At 39.9% G+C, this 14086-nt stretch overlaps 2 protein-coding genes across 6 annotated transcripts; one reads left to right on the top strand and one right to left on the bottom strand.

Moving 5' to 3' along the window:
* Window positions 1–1058: 1058 nt before the first annotated feature.
* On the top strand, window positions 1059–6904 carry LOC121324823 (zinc finger protein 410-like). 5 transcript variants are annotated; one of them, XM_041267030.1, is made up of 13 exons: window positions 1059–1165; window positions 2237–2324; window positions 2439–2489; window positions 2932–3064; window positions 3416–3601; window positions 3921–4112; window positions 4325–4484; window positions 4711–4892; window positions 5236–5325; window positions 5499–5618; window positions 5837–5971; window positions 6417–6578; window positions 6690–6904. In XM_041267030.1, exons 3-12 carry the CDS (start codon window positions 2457–2459, stop codon window positions 6539–6541), a joined length of 1356 nt encoding a protein of 451 aa, XP_041122964.1. In that variant the 5' UTR covers window positions 1059–1165; window positions 2237–2324; window positions 2439–2456; the 3' UTR covers window positions 6542–6578; window positions 6690–6904. The 5 variants fall into 5 exon arrangements, with proteins under 5 accessions (XP_041122964.1, XP_041122965.1, XP_041122966.1 ...); XM_041267031.1 differs by having other exon boundaries at window positions 1059–1179; window positions 3939–4112; XM_041267032.1 differs by having other exon boundaries at window positions 1059–1179; window positions 4774–4892.
* LOC121324822 (protein FAM161B-like) lies at window positions 6686–13698 on the bottom strand. Its single transcript, XM_041267027.1, has 9 exons — window positions 13487–13698; window positions 12371–12729; window positions 11568–12124; window positions 10841–11178; window positions 10205–10332; window positions 9788–9955; window positions 9430–9529; window positions 9108–9259; window positions 6686–8907 (listed from the first exon to the last, which is right to left on the bottom strand). The coding sequence occupies exons 1-9, from the start codon at window positions 13607–13609 to the stop codon at window positions 8805–8807; spliced, it is 2028 nt and encodes a 675-aa protein (XP_041122961.1). The 5' UTR covers window positions 13610–13698; the 3' UTR covers window positions 6686–8804.
* Window positions 13699–14086: the final 388 nt, after the last annotated feature.

Here is a 14086-nt window from a genome sequence, read left to right as displayed (position 1 = left end):
CACTAGAATAGTATCAGAATAATTGTGGCTAAACAAGATTTACTGATATGTTTAAAAACAGGTGAGATCAATTAAGTGATTTGTAATATCACTTTATAAAAGTTTATAAAGGGTATTACCCCTTATATTGGTCTATGCAAGTAAAAGTATAGCGACATGTAAAAGAAGACTGTGAAAACATTGTAAACTAGCATAGACAAGCATTGTAAACCCAACAGAGGGGCACAGCAAAGCATATTCAACCTGAATTCAGCTATGTGTACATCACAAAGGGGGAGACTTAATACCAAATACAACACCTCAGGATAGGTGCTCCCAGCATCTCACCTAGAGGAACTGCCATGTGGAGTCAGACAAGGGTTCTCAGGATAGGTGCTCCCAGCATCTCACCTATAGGAACCGCCATGTGGAGTCAGACAAGGGTTCTCAGCACAGGTGCTCCCAGCATCTCACCTAGAGGAACCGCCATGTGGAGTCAGACAAGGGTTCTCAGCACAGGTGCTCCCAGCATCTCACCTAGAGGAACCGCCATGTGGAGTCAGACAAGGGTTCTCAGGATAGGTGCTCCCAGCATCTCACCTAGAGGAACTGCCATGTGGAGTCAGACAAGGGTTCTCAGGATAGGTGCTCCCAGCATCTCACCTAGAGGAACCGCCATGTGGAGTCAGACAAGGGTTCTCAGCACAGGTGCTCCCAGCATCTCACCTAGAGGAACCGCCATGTGGAGTCAGACAAGGGTTCTCAGCACAGGTGCTCCCAGCATCTCACCTAGAGGAAGACAACATACAACTGTTACCTCTTACTGTTAACCAGAAATAGAAGCTATAATACAGGTTCTATTGTCTTACCTTATCACACTTACATTTTTGCAACCAGGTTATGTGCAACCACAGTTTAGCTCTTTTCAATTAAGGTTTCAATGTATAACAGAGTTATGAGACTAGTTTCGTTTTTTACCGTCCCCATAGCCTAGCCCTGGAGTTTTGAAAAACGCGTTAAAACAAACGTAACGCAAGACGAAAATTTTTGTCCCAATTGCTGCGCCATAGAGAGGAAATTATTTGGACGTACATTTTTGTAAACAGAGAAGGAAAGAGTAGTTATAATACAAATGGAAATAAACTTCAGAAAACTGGCTGCCAATCACGTTAGGGGTGAATTGAAGGTATAGAAGTGTCTGTAAGTACATTTCATTGCGTGGTGTGTTAAAGTCAAACAAATGAACTCACTGTCGATATCATGTTGGCATAACAACGGAGGTGCATGACGTGGGGTGGGTTTGAAATTCGTTTTTACATCATATACATTAAATATAATAATCCATTTAGTTTATTATTTTCATATAGAAAATGTATGCGTTACATAATTACAATTTTGACTCTTTTCTGGCCATTTATTGACTTTGTTAACTACACGTGAATCATTGTTGATTATTGAAATGCCGGTGCAATGGTAATTTACATTTATACACAGTTCTGATACTAGCTGTTTTAGAAGGAGTTTAAATTAACATGTCCCTGTGTGTATGAATATAGACAATTCAAATGTGCAAGATCTCAAATTACCTTAAGTCGCCGAACCTCAAGCCCCGGTGGTGATAATTATCACCGTGTTTTTGGGACAGACTAGGTGCAGACTCGACTGGGGTGGGTAAGTCATTGACAATGTGGTAAAATAATAATAAAAAATAAATAAATAATGGTCGTTACTATTTTATAAAAAGTTAACCCTATGACAATACGTTGTACTTTTCATCTTGAAGTCGGAACTTCGCACAGAATGCACGGGTTTATATTGTGTTTGCAAAATTGTTGCATGCTTTGTTTAAGACCCGTATTTACGGTCCTACACAGGGTCTTGCCATAGTGCGTATTAGCTGCGTAAATATTGCTCCCATTTTATTTATAAATGCTAATGAGGTTGTTAAACACTTCAGTTATTTATTTCCCCGTGTTTTAATTTTTTTAACCTAATCTCAAATTGTGTATTTTAAAATAATTATTGCACCCCCACTTTCACTACATACTGATTAGTTGTTATTGGAGTGTAGTACCTTCAAACAGGAAGTCTTCATGTAGTGGGCTTCTCTGTTCTGATGGCCGCCCCTTCATGTGAACATTTGATTGTGAATCATTTGAAATGATCAGAAATGGTTAGTATTTTTTCTTTAAATGACTGGGTGTGGGACACACGGGCTTTCCTCTCACATATCAATACTGTATTACCTGCCTTTTAGTTATGAAAATTAAAAGCTGAAACTGATCAGATGAATGCTGGGAGCAACAGTCAGTGACCATCCTGAAAAAACTTACTTGTAACCCAAGGTAGGTACTTTAAATCACTAACAATATTCGGTATCAGATGTACAGTATTGTAACTTTTGTAGAAACTTAGGCTAACTTGCTGAATATGCAAGATGCATGTCTGTTTATCTTCAGGTCTCAAAGGTTGAATCCATGCTCTCAGATGAACTGGACTCCAAACCTGAGGTATGTTTTATAGTATCTGTCGAGAAACGCTCCTTTCTCACCTGTGCTGCCTGGTAAACAAATGTCACTGGCCCAGAGAAACCATACTATTAATTATTTTTTTGTGAGTCACTGTAATTCCCCACTGGGGATATATTAGAGGCAAGCATCTGTATGTACATTCAGTCACGGAAACCTGCATTTACAACTTAGAGTGTAAATATGGGCGTAGAAAAGTAAGGAAATAAGACTCCTATTGCAAAGCAGTTTCATCCATCCCAGGTTTTATTACAAGCCTGTTTACCCACAGTGTGTAGCAAGCTTAGGTTTGTCACTTTAAACTCATAGTAAAACCAATCAAACTACTATGCATTAGGGGCCTTATTCCATCCCTGGTAGATGCTATCTATATGACTTTTTTTTTTTGTATGTGCACCACTGTATAACTGTTCTGTCTTCATAGCTGCTGGTTGAGTTTGTTCAGAACGCATCAATCCCTTTGGGGCAAGGGCTGGAAGAGACTGACCCCAAGGGGACATGTTTACCCCTGCTTCCATACTCCGAAAACTCAGTATGTAGCCAGCTACAGTTAGCAGGTAAATTATACTGTCTATTTGCAGCTGCACTCTTCCCTCTTATAAAGCAACTTCTCATCATTAAAAGTCCCTAACAAATAGCAGAATATTATGACCAAACTACTGTATGTTACTAAAAATGTATTGATGCACCTAAGTGTAGGGGTGAGCATTGCTCAACACCCAGTTAAGCATCAGCAACACAATCTGATCCTCCTTTACGTCACGCAGTTTGCAGTTCTGTCATGTTTTGAATACCCAGTCCTAGTGCATTCAGCAGTAGCTTGATGGTGCTTATCACTAGAATCATAAATATGTAAAAACTCATTCTAGTAAGGATGCTAATGTTTTACATTTTTTTATTATTTCCAGGTACTGGTCTAAGCCATCAAGCTTCTCCAGCCTTATCTGATTATGAAAATGAGAGAGAGTCACTAATGGTGCAGCTGCAGCCTCACAGATCTGTGAATATCTCCCCCACTCCCAGCTCGCCTTCAATCTTACATGATCTACAGCAAACGGACAGCACATCCTTCATACTTCTGAACCTAGCCAAAGGTATCGTTGGTCACACTGCTTATTAGGAAATATGTTTTGATATGTAATATAACTCCATTCTGCATAACTCCCAGCACACTTTTCTAATAAACACTGACCTCACTACCAGCTATTAGTGTCCTTGTCAAGGCCAATATCTTAGACTGCAGTATTAACTAAAGACAGCAGATGGCAGTAGAGATGACTCCTGCAGGGGGAAGCTTTGAAAAGAACAAATCCACATTTTCAATATGAATTCCTTGCTTTTAGAGAGTTAGACTTTAATTATCGTCAGTAATGTAGAGAGCGTTGGTTTGAATAAAGACCGTCTCTAATGTAGGGCTGGCCGCCTCTGCAGAGCCCTTGGTGTTTGTACAGGATGAAGTCTATGATCCCGAGAATGAGTTTTCTGCCAGCGAGAACCCAGATGGCAGCACACCCTGGTATCTCCGAGTCCAGGAGCTGGCACACGACAGTCTGATAGCTGCTACACGGGCACAGCTAGCAAAGGATGCCAAAGCAAGCAACAGTGGTAACTATTTTATACCTGAGATTTTAAAAACATGAACTCTTCAGGCTTAAGTTATACCCGTCTTTAGTGCTCTTTGGTGAAATAGGACGTCTATAACAGCTTTAATATGCAAGGTTATTATTATCTTCAAGATTAGCAGACAGCTGTGTTTCTTGCTTCACTTGGTCTCAAACATGGCATAACAGCATTCTGTTTTGGTGTCACGCTGGTAGGCGACCACTTGCATTGTTACCAATCTGAGGTACCAAAGAAAGAGGTGAACCCCTCAGGGGAGCACCCCCAGAATGAAAAGAGCCTGAAGTGCACATTTGAAGGGTGTCGGAGGACTTTCACCTGGCCAGCTCACCTCAAATACCATTTAAAAACACACAAGTAAGTAGTGACTTGAACAGCTATTTTTAATCTGTAAACGAGAGTTTTAAGCCGCCTTTTCTGTAATTTAATAGTGTTAATTTAGTATATAAACAAGGCAAGGACAAGTTTTGAAATACCAATCCATAGCTGCTGTTAGTGATCTGAATTTGAAATTGTGCAGAGGTATGAGTACATGTATGGCATACCCTGCCCTAAATTCAGGGCTTCGTTGTCTCACTGACAGGAACGATCGGACGTTCACGTGTCGTGCTGAAGGCTGTGGTAAGAGTTTCTATGTGTTGCAAAGACTGCAGGTCCATATGAGGACACACAATGGAGAGAAACCCTTTATCTGCAATGAGAAAGACTGCGGGAAGAGATTTACAACAGCTGGAAACTTGAAGAACCATAAAAGAACACATACCGGTGAGTGGGGATTTATTGTGAGGGGCCAGCTAATAAAGTACTGTTGAAGAAAGATGTTTTAAGTGTGCTGTATATGGCTTTATGAACAGTGGGTCTTTTCTCACTGTTGAGTCAGTGCATGCTGTTATATTAGGCTTTTTTGGGTTTTTTTTTTTTCAATATTGATCTTTCAGTATAGTCCATTTGCACCCCATAAGATCTTTGGTTGGAACCACTACAAGCTCTTCTAAAGAATGCTACCCCTGTACTTCATTGAAGGGTCTCTCCATAGTTTTTTTTTAATTGGCATAAGAATGTGGTTTTGAGAGTTTTTAATTTCAAAATGTTAAATGTTTCTTTTCAGGAGAAAAGCCCTTCTTGTGTGAAGCAGAAGGTTGTGGGCGCACCTTTGCTGAGTACTCCAGTCTGCGGAAACACATGCTTGTGCATTCAGGTAAAACAGCCCATTTTAGCATCTCTGTGTGACACATTAGATTATGCTACCAGAGATGCTTTATCTTTATTTTACAATGCAGTAGTCACACGCATTGTATTTGTAAGGAATGCTGGTCAATATTTCCGTCTTTCAAGTATCTTCTATGAGAAGTGTGCTGTGCTGTGTTTCAGGAGAGAAGCCACACCTGTGCACCTTCTGTGGGAAAACCTTTTCCCAGAGTGGCAGCAGAAACGTTCACATGAGGAAGCGTCACAATGCTGCTGCTCCTGCCAGTGACAGGGGAGAGGCTGGTAAAGAAAGCAGCAATTTTATATTGGTTTCATATATGTTTAGGAAAGGTGCTGTACGATTTTTCATAGACAAAGCACAGTAAGATAAACCTACTGCACCCGTCTGTGCTTCTTATTTTTGACATGGAGAGAATAGCTGAAAGATTACCTAGCCTCTCTTTGATATAACAACAGTTATAGTCTCATTATTGTTACTTTTTCTTTACCTTCTCTCTCAGGGGATGCTCTGACACACAGCAGCTTGCTGGAGGACCAGGGGATAGTGAGTGAGAATGTGGTTTCCATGGCAACACAATGCTGTTTAGAAGTGGAAAGGATCAATCTGCATCACACCATGCTCAGAGCCGTGGAAGGTAAGTTACAAAATGCAGTCTTAACTGTGGTATCTTGTAATAGTTGGACCGAAGACTGTAAAGAAACCTTCTCTGGTATTACAAATCTTCGTCCTTTTCAACTGTTAATCAAATGAGCCATTTGAGATGCTGACTTCTTATTTTCAGTGTTATGGAACGTGTCTTCACAAAGTGTTTTCTTTGACTCTCTAAATCAAGTTCAATTACAGGTGCTGGCCTATTTCACTGACTTCATATTACGCTGTGTCCAAATCCATGAAACCTGGTCTTGTGACTTCAAGTGCCAAAAGAAAAAACTGACACTGACACCATAGGCAATGTCATATTTATTCTGCTGCGGGCGGCCGAACCCCGTTAACTATCTGCACTATTTAGTTTACCCTTCACACGTGTATGATTTCTATAAATTCACTTCATTTTCTTGTTCTTTATGCCATGTCCATAGACTCCTCCGTGGCAAATAACATTCCTTCTGCATCCATGGTCGTCCTATCACAACCACATGACCTAGTTTCCATGGCTACAGGAGGACATACCTATGGGGAGGAAGTTGTGGCTTTATTGCAATAAAAACTTTTTTTTTTTTTTTTTTTTTTTAATGTTAAAGGTAAGAGAATAATTGCTGTACTTCCTAACTTTATTTAAATTATTTCACCATTACTGTTACTACTGAATTTCTCAATAGGCTGTGGCAGTTAATATGTTTCTGTTTTCAAAGCATCTGAGAAGACATTAAGAGAACCTGGCTGCCTCCTGCATATCTTTTCCATTGGTCTGGACAACTGAAATCCCCAAAGATGGAAGCACTGGGCTGAATCAGAAGACAAAAAATGAGTCCGCTCTTAAATTCTTCCATAGCTACCTGTTAGCCAGGAGGAGTTTACGTGAGGAAAGTAAATGCTGCATAATGTTACAGGCTACAAATAATAAAAAATAAAAAAAGAGTATGTCCATTCTTATGTTTTAGTTATTACCTTTCCAGGATGTTATTTTAATTGTCATTTGAATTTTATTCAAGCCTCTTAAGGCATTTGTAAAAGGAAACATTGACTTCTTTATGGGGACTTCATTTGTTTGGGAACAGAAAAGCTGGTTTCTGAATTATGCTGTTGCTTGTGGATGTGTTTGCTTGGTTTCTAAAGAAATAAAAATGTACAAAAGCGCTAAACTGCAGTTTTCCGGGTGTGTGTTTGCGATTTCTGACGCTGGCCAGCCTTGACCACATTTGGTAAAGTGGCGTTGCTGTCATGGCAAACACAGCCCCTGGAAAACTGCAGTTCACTGCATTTTTATTCCTAACAAACAGACAAATGCAAAACAGCATACAAAACAAAACCACACCCCATCTACGGCTATCTGTGCATAGACAGGGCAAGAAGCGCAACCTGCTGCTGTCGGTCCTTCTGCTAAACTAACTCTCCACCTTCACCCCAACAAACATTTCTCTGTTCTTTTTAAATGGTGTGATGACTTCTCTGGATTGCTACTGTAATTGACTGATTGATCAGCCAGCCAGGAACTGCATGCCTGGCATTCTCGGGCTGATCAATCAGACAATCAACCTCCTGAGAGACAGACACCACAGCGAACCAGTTGCCTCATTTAAAACCACGCCACTGTGCAAAGGGTGGCCATCTTGGCTCCAGGCTGTTCCCTTTTTCTTCAGCCAAGGTGGGCTGCCAGCCACGGAAACATTTTAATGTGCAGGGCCACTGCCCTGTCACACCAAGGCTTCTACGTCAGTGAAATTAAATTGCTATGTTGCAGTCTATGTATAGAGATCCATAATCGGTTATGTAGAGATCAAAATGCATATGTAAGTGAGATCATGAAAAAAAGAAAGCTTTAAATGTACGTTATTCTTCAATGCAATCACAATGCTCTAAGCTGTGACCACACTTATCTGTAATATTCTACACCATAATGATGGGGCACACCAGGCCATATCTATTTAGCTTCCTGTTTATCCAATCTTTACAGTAATTGCAGGCAGATTTAGTCTACACCAGTGTCTGCCAAGACCCTTGACTTATCCACTGCCAACAGCATGGATGTCAATGAAAGATGTTAATTTAGTCCACTCCTTCAAAGGCAGGTCACCAGTGCACCACTTTGTCAGCAATAGCCCCGAATGTGGTTACAGAAACTGACATGGCAGAGACGCCAAAATTACATTTTCAGTTTTAATCCAACACGACCAGTATGGATTTATAAGAATAATTCAAGTCATTCCATAATAGGTGAGTCAATAAGGACTTTCTTTGGCCAACAACTAATCAAATTATCATCTGTGTTTTATATCGAGGGCATTTTCAACTCAGCTGTTTTTTGTTTCCCATAGAAAAAGCATGATTGCCTAGCCACATTTCAAATACAGTGCTACACAAACAGCTTTTTAAGGCTATTGATAAGCATGAAACTTTTTCTTTTCTAAGAATGGCATATTGCAAAATATAAATTGACATAAAGCCATGTGCCAAAAGTAGTGCTCATTAAAACAAATGATTTACACACAGTACTGATGCAGCATTATTAATACAAATTTGTTTCAATTCAGATGCAAACACTTACTTCAAAATATTAAATTATAAATATTTCAGGTAGCTCACACACCTATTTGAAAAAAATAAAAGTAAAGTCAACCATAACAACAAATTAAACTTTTTGTCATAAATCAGAATTCACGCACATTGTCCAGCATGGTTCCATTTTTAAAATTAAGACAAATTCTATGTAGCATATGTATATACTGTCTATAAACAATAGCAGCTTTGTAATATACAAACATTTCTGTATATAAACAAAGAACTATACAAAGTGCTCATGGCTGTAATTATAGTTGTATCATTTCTTCCTCATTGGTTTTCTCTGCCTCTTCATTCTCTGGCTCTTCTTTTGTTTGGTTTTCCGCTGAATTTATCACACTGTCAGACGTACTTCAGAGAGACCAAATTTGCAGTTAATCATACAGTATTTATAAACGTAGTAGCATGCATTCATTAAGATATACCTGTGTTTAGCTGCAGTGAAGTTGTAGGGTAGGGAAAACCTGATGCAGCTATTTCTGACACCTGACCTTATGTATATAGAGAAGTAAATGTACTGTGTGCATGGGAGATGTCATGAAAGGGGATACCTGTATTGGGTCTTGCTATCACTGCTCTGATCTTCTTCACCATCAGATACACACAGTGGCGTTCCCCCAGCATTCCTCACAAAGTCTTCATTCAGCCCCACCTGCTTCAGTGTGTCTCGGTACCGACGCTCTGCCTCAGTCTTTGCATTTCTCTAAAATAAAGAGAATACAGTCTTGATTATAAGCACATTTACTTTTTATTCCTGTAGTGCAGTTACTAAACCTTCATCAGCACATTTCAAACAAACTACCTGTATTTGGCTTGACCATTTCAAACAGATTTCAGACTGAGTTCCAGCCATGCTATTTGTTTTCTCTGTACCTTGGTGACCTGTTCAAACAGGTAGGGCCTATCATGTATTCTGTTCTTCATCTCCTCCAGCTCTTTCTTATACTCCCTCATCCTGTGCTGGTCAGTCTGCCTGCATCACAAAGAGCTGACTCAGGTCAAAGGGTCGTGCAAAGCAGCGTACAGAACAGCTAAATGCCACACACACACACACACACACCCCTGCCTTACAAAACTTAAGGTCAAGGCAAAACATGTTGTGAATAATATTATTTTCCAAATTAGAAACCTTTGAACTTGTTCTTGTTATCCTCCTGTACTAATCTTTTTATTATGTTAACTTAAGACCACTTGGTTAAATTCAGTCATTTGACACTGCTTTCAACCTCACCTGTGTTGCTTTAATTTTTCCTTGTACACATCCTTTAGACTCCTATGTGTATCCATTGCTTTCGCCCGTGTAGTTACTGCTTTATTCATTGCTTCTGATTTCAATCTGTGCTGCTTCATCCATTTAGCACTCTCCTGTTCCTTGTTGTCCTTCTGTTCCAGTGAGCTTCTGAGGAACAGATCTTTAAAGGGTCAGGGCTATTGTAAAATATTTTATTGCTTTTAAAAACTTGATTTATACCACACCAGTATCCTTTAATAGATTTCTGTGAAGATGCATGACATTACAATTATCGTTTATTTATGTCATTAATATAGAACTGAAAATGCAGAAGTATATATATATTTTTCATATGCTGTATGGGCCTGAAAGACACAACACAGCCCTGCACACTGTACCCTGTAATACCCTGGCTACCTGATAGCAGCTTGGCGTTTCCTTGCAGCGTCTGTGATGTAGGTGGGGAGAGTGTCAGTTGAAAGGGAGAGAATCCCATTGAAGGACTGACTTCTCTTTAAGTGTGTCTTGATCACAGGACGTGACTCCTAAAGTTGAATTTTAAAACAGAATAATTGGAAAGAATGACAGTGTTTTAGACTAACTTGTCCAGAAGTAGGTATCCCCTACTAGCTTTAACAGTAGCTTCAACAGTGTTAAGAATTAAATTAATCTTTTGTTGTGATCTTAATACAGAGAGGTGTTTTGCAAATGTAATTTTACAATACATTCACTGGAACAGAATTCTATGGGGAAAATAGTGTTGCCACCATAGAGCCCATTCATCTTGCTCAATCCACGTCAACAATGTCTTGCATACATGAGATGACATAATATGCAGTCTGCAATTCTGCCATTCCCATGCTACAATATGGCACCTGCTGGCGACAGAATGTTTTTAACCCAGAATCTGTTTCCAAACCAGTTTTCTCTTGAAATAAAACGGTTCAAAACTGTCTCTCGCATAAGCATGTCACTAGTTTTGCCCCCTGGCATTTTGTCATCAATGATATATGTGGTACTGCATGTACACCATGAATAAGGAAGGTGGCTTACTTGCTGTGCATTCTCAGTGGATCTGCTCTGTCTTGGTGGCAGATTGGAAGTGCGAAGCTGGAATGGTTTACATTTAGTCGACTCTATCTGTTCTTTCCTTCGCATGGCCTCCTTCTGGAATGCTCTGTATAATCTCTCGAAGTTGGGAACCTCTGGATTTGTTCGTGGCTGAAATGTGGGTTCCTTATCCAGATATCCCAGGGTCTTCTTTTTAGTTTTCAGAGCGCTGCTCTTATCCAGTTCCCTCTTCTGCGGCTGTACTTGAATGGGTGCTGAAGATGATTTAAGCAAATCTGTTGCCCTCATCTGAATTCTGATCTTCCTGTACAGTTCATCCTCTGTTTAAGGGGAAAATAAATACATAGTGATACAGTAATAGTTTAACTGTTTGTTGTACCTCCTCTAGTGATAGAACTGATTATTGTACTTGTGTTTGTTCTAGTCACCACTGCCATCTACTGTGCATTACAGGCACTTTATCAACACCACACACATTGAGGGTCAGGATTATGGCAAGTACAGTTTCTCATCCCATGGCAGAAACTCAGCTGAGTTTAGTTAAATGGGAAATTGGACATACTGTTTCAATTTGACTGATATCTAGGGCTAAAAATAAAAATGTATATACACTAGGATCTTAAACATTAAAAAGATTATTAAATCAATGAGATCACCCAATCTAGTTATTACCAGTGACTGGTCAGTTTGTCATTCAGAGTTTTATTACCTTTTAAATGGTCACTGACTGTTGGATCCTGGACTGATTTGGGGATTTTGTTTTTCACTTTGGGTTTAATGTTTCCGCTCAGTGTGCTCGGGGGGGCTGTTCTCAGCATCTGTCTTGTTTGCTCCTTCTTTTTTTCTTCTCTCTCTGCAAAGCTGAATGGCTTCTGTATGGAGAGCAGGATTTCCTTCCTCCTGTCCAGGTTAAGCCTCCTCTGCTCCTCCCTGCTGTCATTGATCTCATCAAACAGGGGCAGGTAAACATGTGCTGGGATGGGCATTGCTCTGAACTGTTTCTGACACTCAGCCTCCTCTGCCTCCCTCTTCTCCACCAGTTGTTTCTTCAGATCCAGGGACATTCTGGATTTCGGAAGCCGAGTTTTCTTTTGCGCTTCCCGGAGGGTCATGTTGAAGGGCTGCGGGATTGTCACACATGACGCCTGGGCTGAAGAAGTGCTCATAGGTCTCCGTGTCTCTTTAAATGGAGAAGATTCTCTGTCAGCTTGGCTATCTCTTGAGCTCAGCTCACTCAGAGAGGAAGATTTCCTCAGGCTTCCATTCCTAGGGAAAAATTCAACACATAAAACAGAGTAAAGAACAAGCATTGGTTTATTCCATATTGAAATTCTGGTAAAAGATCTGCCTCCAATATTAGATGATGCTTAGCTGGAACATCAGAAAATCTGGTATTGAATTACCATTGACATGTACAGTACAACTTACACTACAATATATTCACACCTTAATCTTCTAAACTGAATGGTTAGAATAAAACTAGTTCTTTTTTGTATGAAAAATACATTTTACCTAGAAGCTGACAACTTGCTTGGATTGGCTTTGAGGTGCTGTCTCCCACTGGAGGAGAAGAACTGCTCCAAATCCTTATTTAAAGCTGTCTTCCTCACATTCCCTGCAGTCTCCACAGACAGCATGGAGTCCTCCAGTATCCTTTGCTCCAGACGTCCCTGAAAGAGCTTGCTTGTCTCCATCAGCTTCTCCTGGTGTGCTTCCTTTAAGCTCTGGAGCCTCTGGTAGAACTGCTGGTCTGATAGAGCACTGCCATCCTCCTGCTGAAGAAATTCTAGCAGCCCACCTCGGTCAATTTGGTTCACCCTGGAATCGGACGCCTCTCCTTCAGATTCTGACGAGTCTTTGGGAGGAAATCCCTGAAATAATAAACATGTATTTCGGTTATTGTTTTTAGAATGCATGCAGTAGTCAATCGGTCACTCTATAATTCTGCAAAAAAGTCAACAAGGTGTTGTGTGACTCTGAAAATCCTGAAGACTATTCAGAGATGAACGATATCCACATTATCAGTTAATGATATGGAAGTATTCAATATGCATCACAGTTGTTGAGTACTGTATACCTTCATGGCATTAACTGCTAATTGGACATTGTGCATCTAGTCTACAGGGCCCTTTATGATCAAAGTGATGGTGTTATTTCTGGAGAAGTTTAATGTCCATCATCTGCATGCTTTCTGCAAACTGGCATATTCACTTGTAAATAAATGAAGAATGAATACATGTTTATTTAACATTTCAAAAAAATCTGGTTACATATTTAATATTTACATATTCATATCAACAGTATTTAACATTATGTATGCAAACTTTAACAAAACAACAACAAAGCTATTTATTTATAGAGTACAAAAAAGTCAAAAAAAAAAAAATTTTAAGCAGAAAAGAAACAAGCTACTCAAAAGTCTGCAGCTCAAAATGTCACTGGCAGACGACTCGCGTCAGAGCTGTGTTGCCATAGCAACATCAAACAAGCTGAATAGGCCCGGAGAAAATTAAAAACTCCACAAGAAAAAAAACATTCTATTAAAAAAATTAGCTTTCTTACGTGTTAGAACAGTGCAGCGGTACTAACCTGACAAATTATATAAGCTAAAATAGAAGTTTAAATCACCTGATGCTGATAGCTTGAAAGATCGTCTTCCAAAACATCTCCGTTTTTCCTGTCCGACTTGATCTCTTGAGAAAACGTTACTTTTGATCTGCTGAAAAGTGGCGTGCAATGGGAAACGGGCATTGTTAAACAGCTATCACATTCACGAATTAATCCTTAATATTATTCTTTCGTTTCCCCTAAATTGAAAGCGCGTTCACCATCCATTGATCTCATAGCTGAATGTCCCGCCTATTGGATTCTCTTATTGGCAGGACAGTGTTTTACTGCACGCTGTGATTCGTTTTGAGGAATGTCAGATTCACTGACTCTGCCTCGATTTCAAAGCACGATTGTTGCAGAAATTACAGGTGCTGTGCTTCACTCTGGAGGAAGCATGCATGCATTGTATTTATTGTTCAGCCCAAACGCATTGGTTTCAAATGTACTTTAACCACGCACCGAACGCTACAGAATGCTTCTGAAGCTGGCTCAGGTGTGATTATGTCCACCTGAACTGTCGTGTTCGGGTTCAGATTCGTTATTGTTAAATTTCGACACGGTCATCACCTTAGTATTTCTGGTTAATGAACATAACTTTATTTGTTTTTAAAGAGACTG

This window comes from Polyodon spathula, chromosome 12, assembly GCF_017654505.1.
Source record: "Polyodon spathula isolate WHYD16114869_AA chromosome 12, ASM1765450v1, whole genome shotgun sequence".
In the NCBI taxonomy this organism is placed as follows: domain Eukaryota; kingdom Metazoa; phylum Chordata; class Actinopteri; order Acipenseriformes; family Polyodontidae; genus Polyodon; species Polyodon spathula.
Note: the sequence above shows the minus strand (reverse complement) of the source record. Positions and strands in the feature narration are given on the sequence as shown.

What these genes read in the sequence shown, in the direction of transcription:
- LOC121324823 (XM_041267030.1), top strand. Translation starts at nt 2,457, where the DNA reads ATGCTCTCAGATGAACTGGACTCCAAACCTGAG. An exon ending in TAGCCAGCTACAGTTAGCAG is followed by an intron (nt 3,065 to 3,415) that starts GTAAATTATACT and finishes TATTATTTCCAG; the next exon opens with GTACTGGTCTAAGCCATCAA. An exon ending in CATGCTCAGAGCCGTGGAAG is followed by an intron (nt 5,972 to 6,416) that starts GTAAGTTACAAA and finishes CCATGTCCATAG; the next exon opens with ACTCCTCCGTGGCAAATAAC.
- LOC121324822 (XM_041267027.1), bottom strand. Translation starts at nt 13,609, where the DNA reads ATGCCCGTTTCCCATTGCACGCCACTTTTCAGCAGATCAAAAGTAACG. An exon ending in TTTCAAGCTATCAGCATCAG is followed by an intron (nt 12,730 to 13,486) that starts GTGATTTAAACT and finishes TTATTATTTCAG; the next exon opens with GGATTTCCTCCCAAAGACTC. An exon ending in TGTTTGAACAGGTCACCAAG is followed by an intron (nt 9,260 to 9,429) that starts GTACAGAGAAAA and finishes TCTTTATTTTAG; the next exon opens with AGAAATGCAAAGACTGAGGC.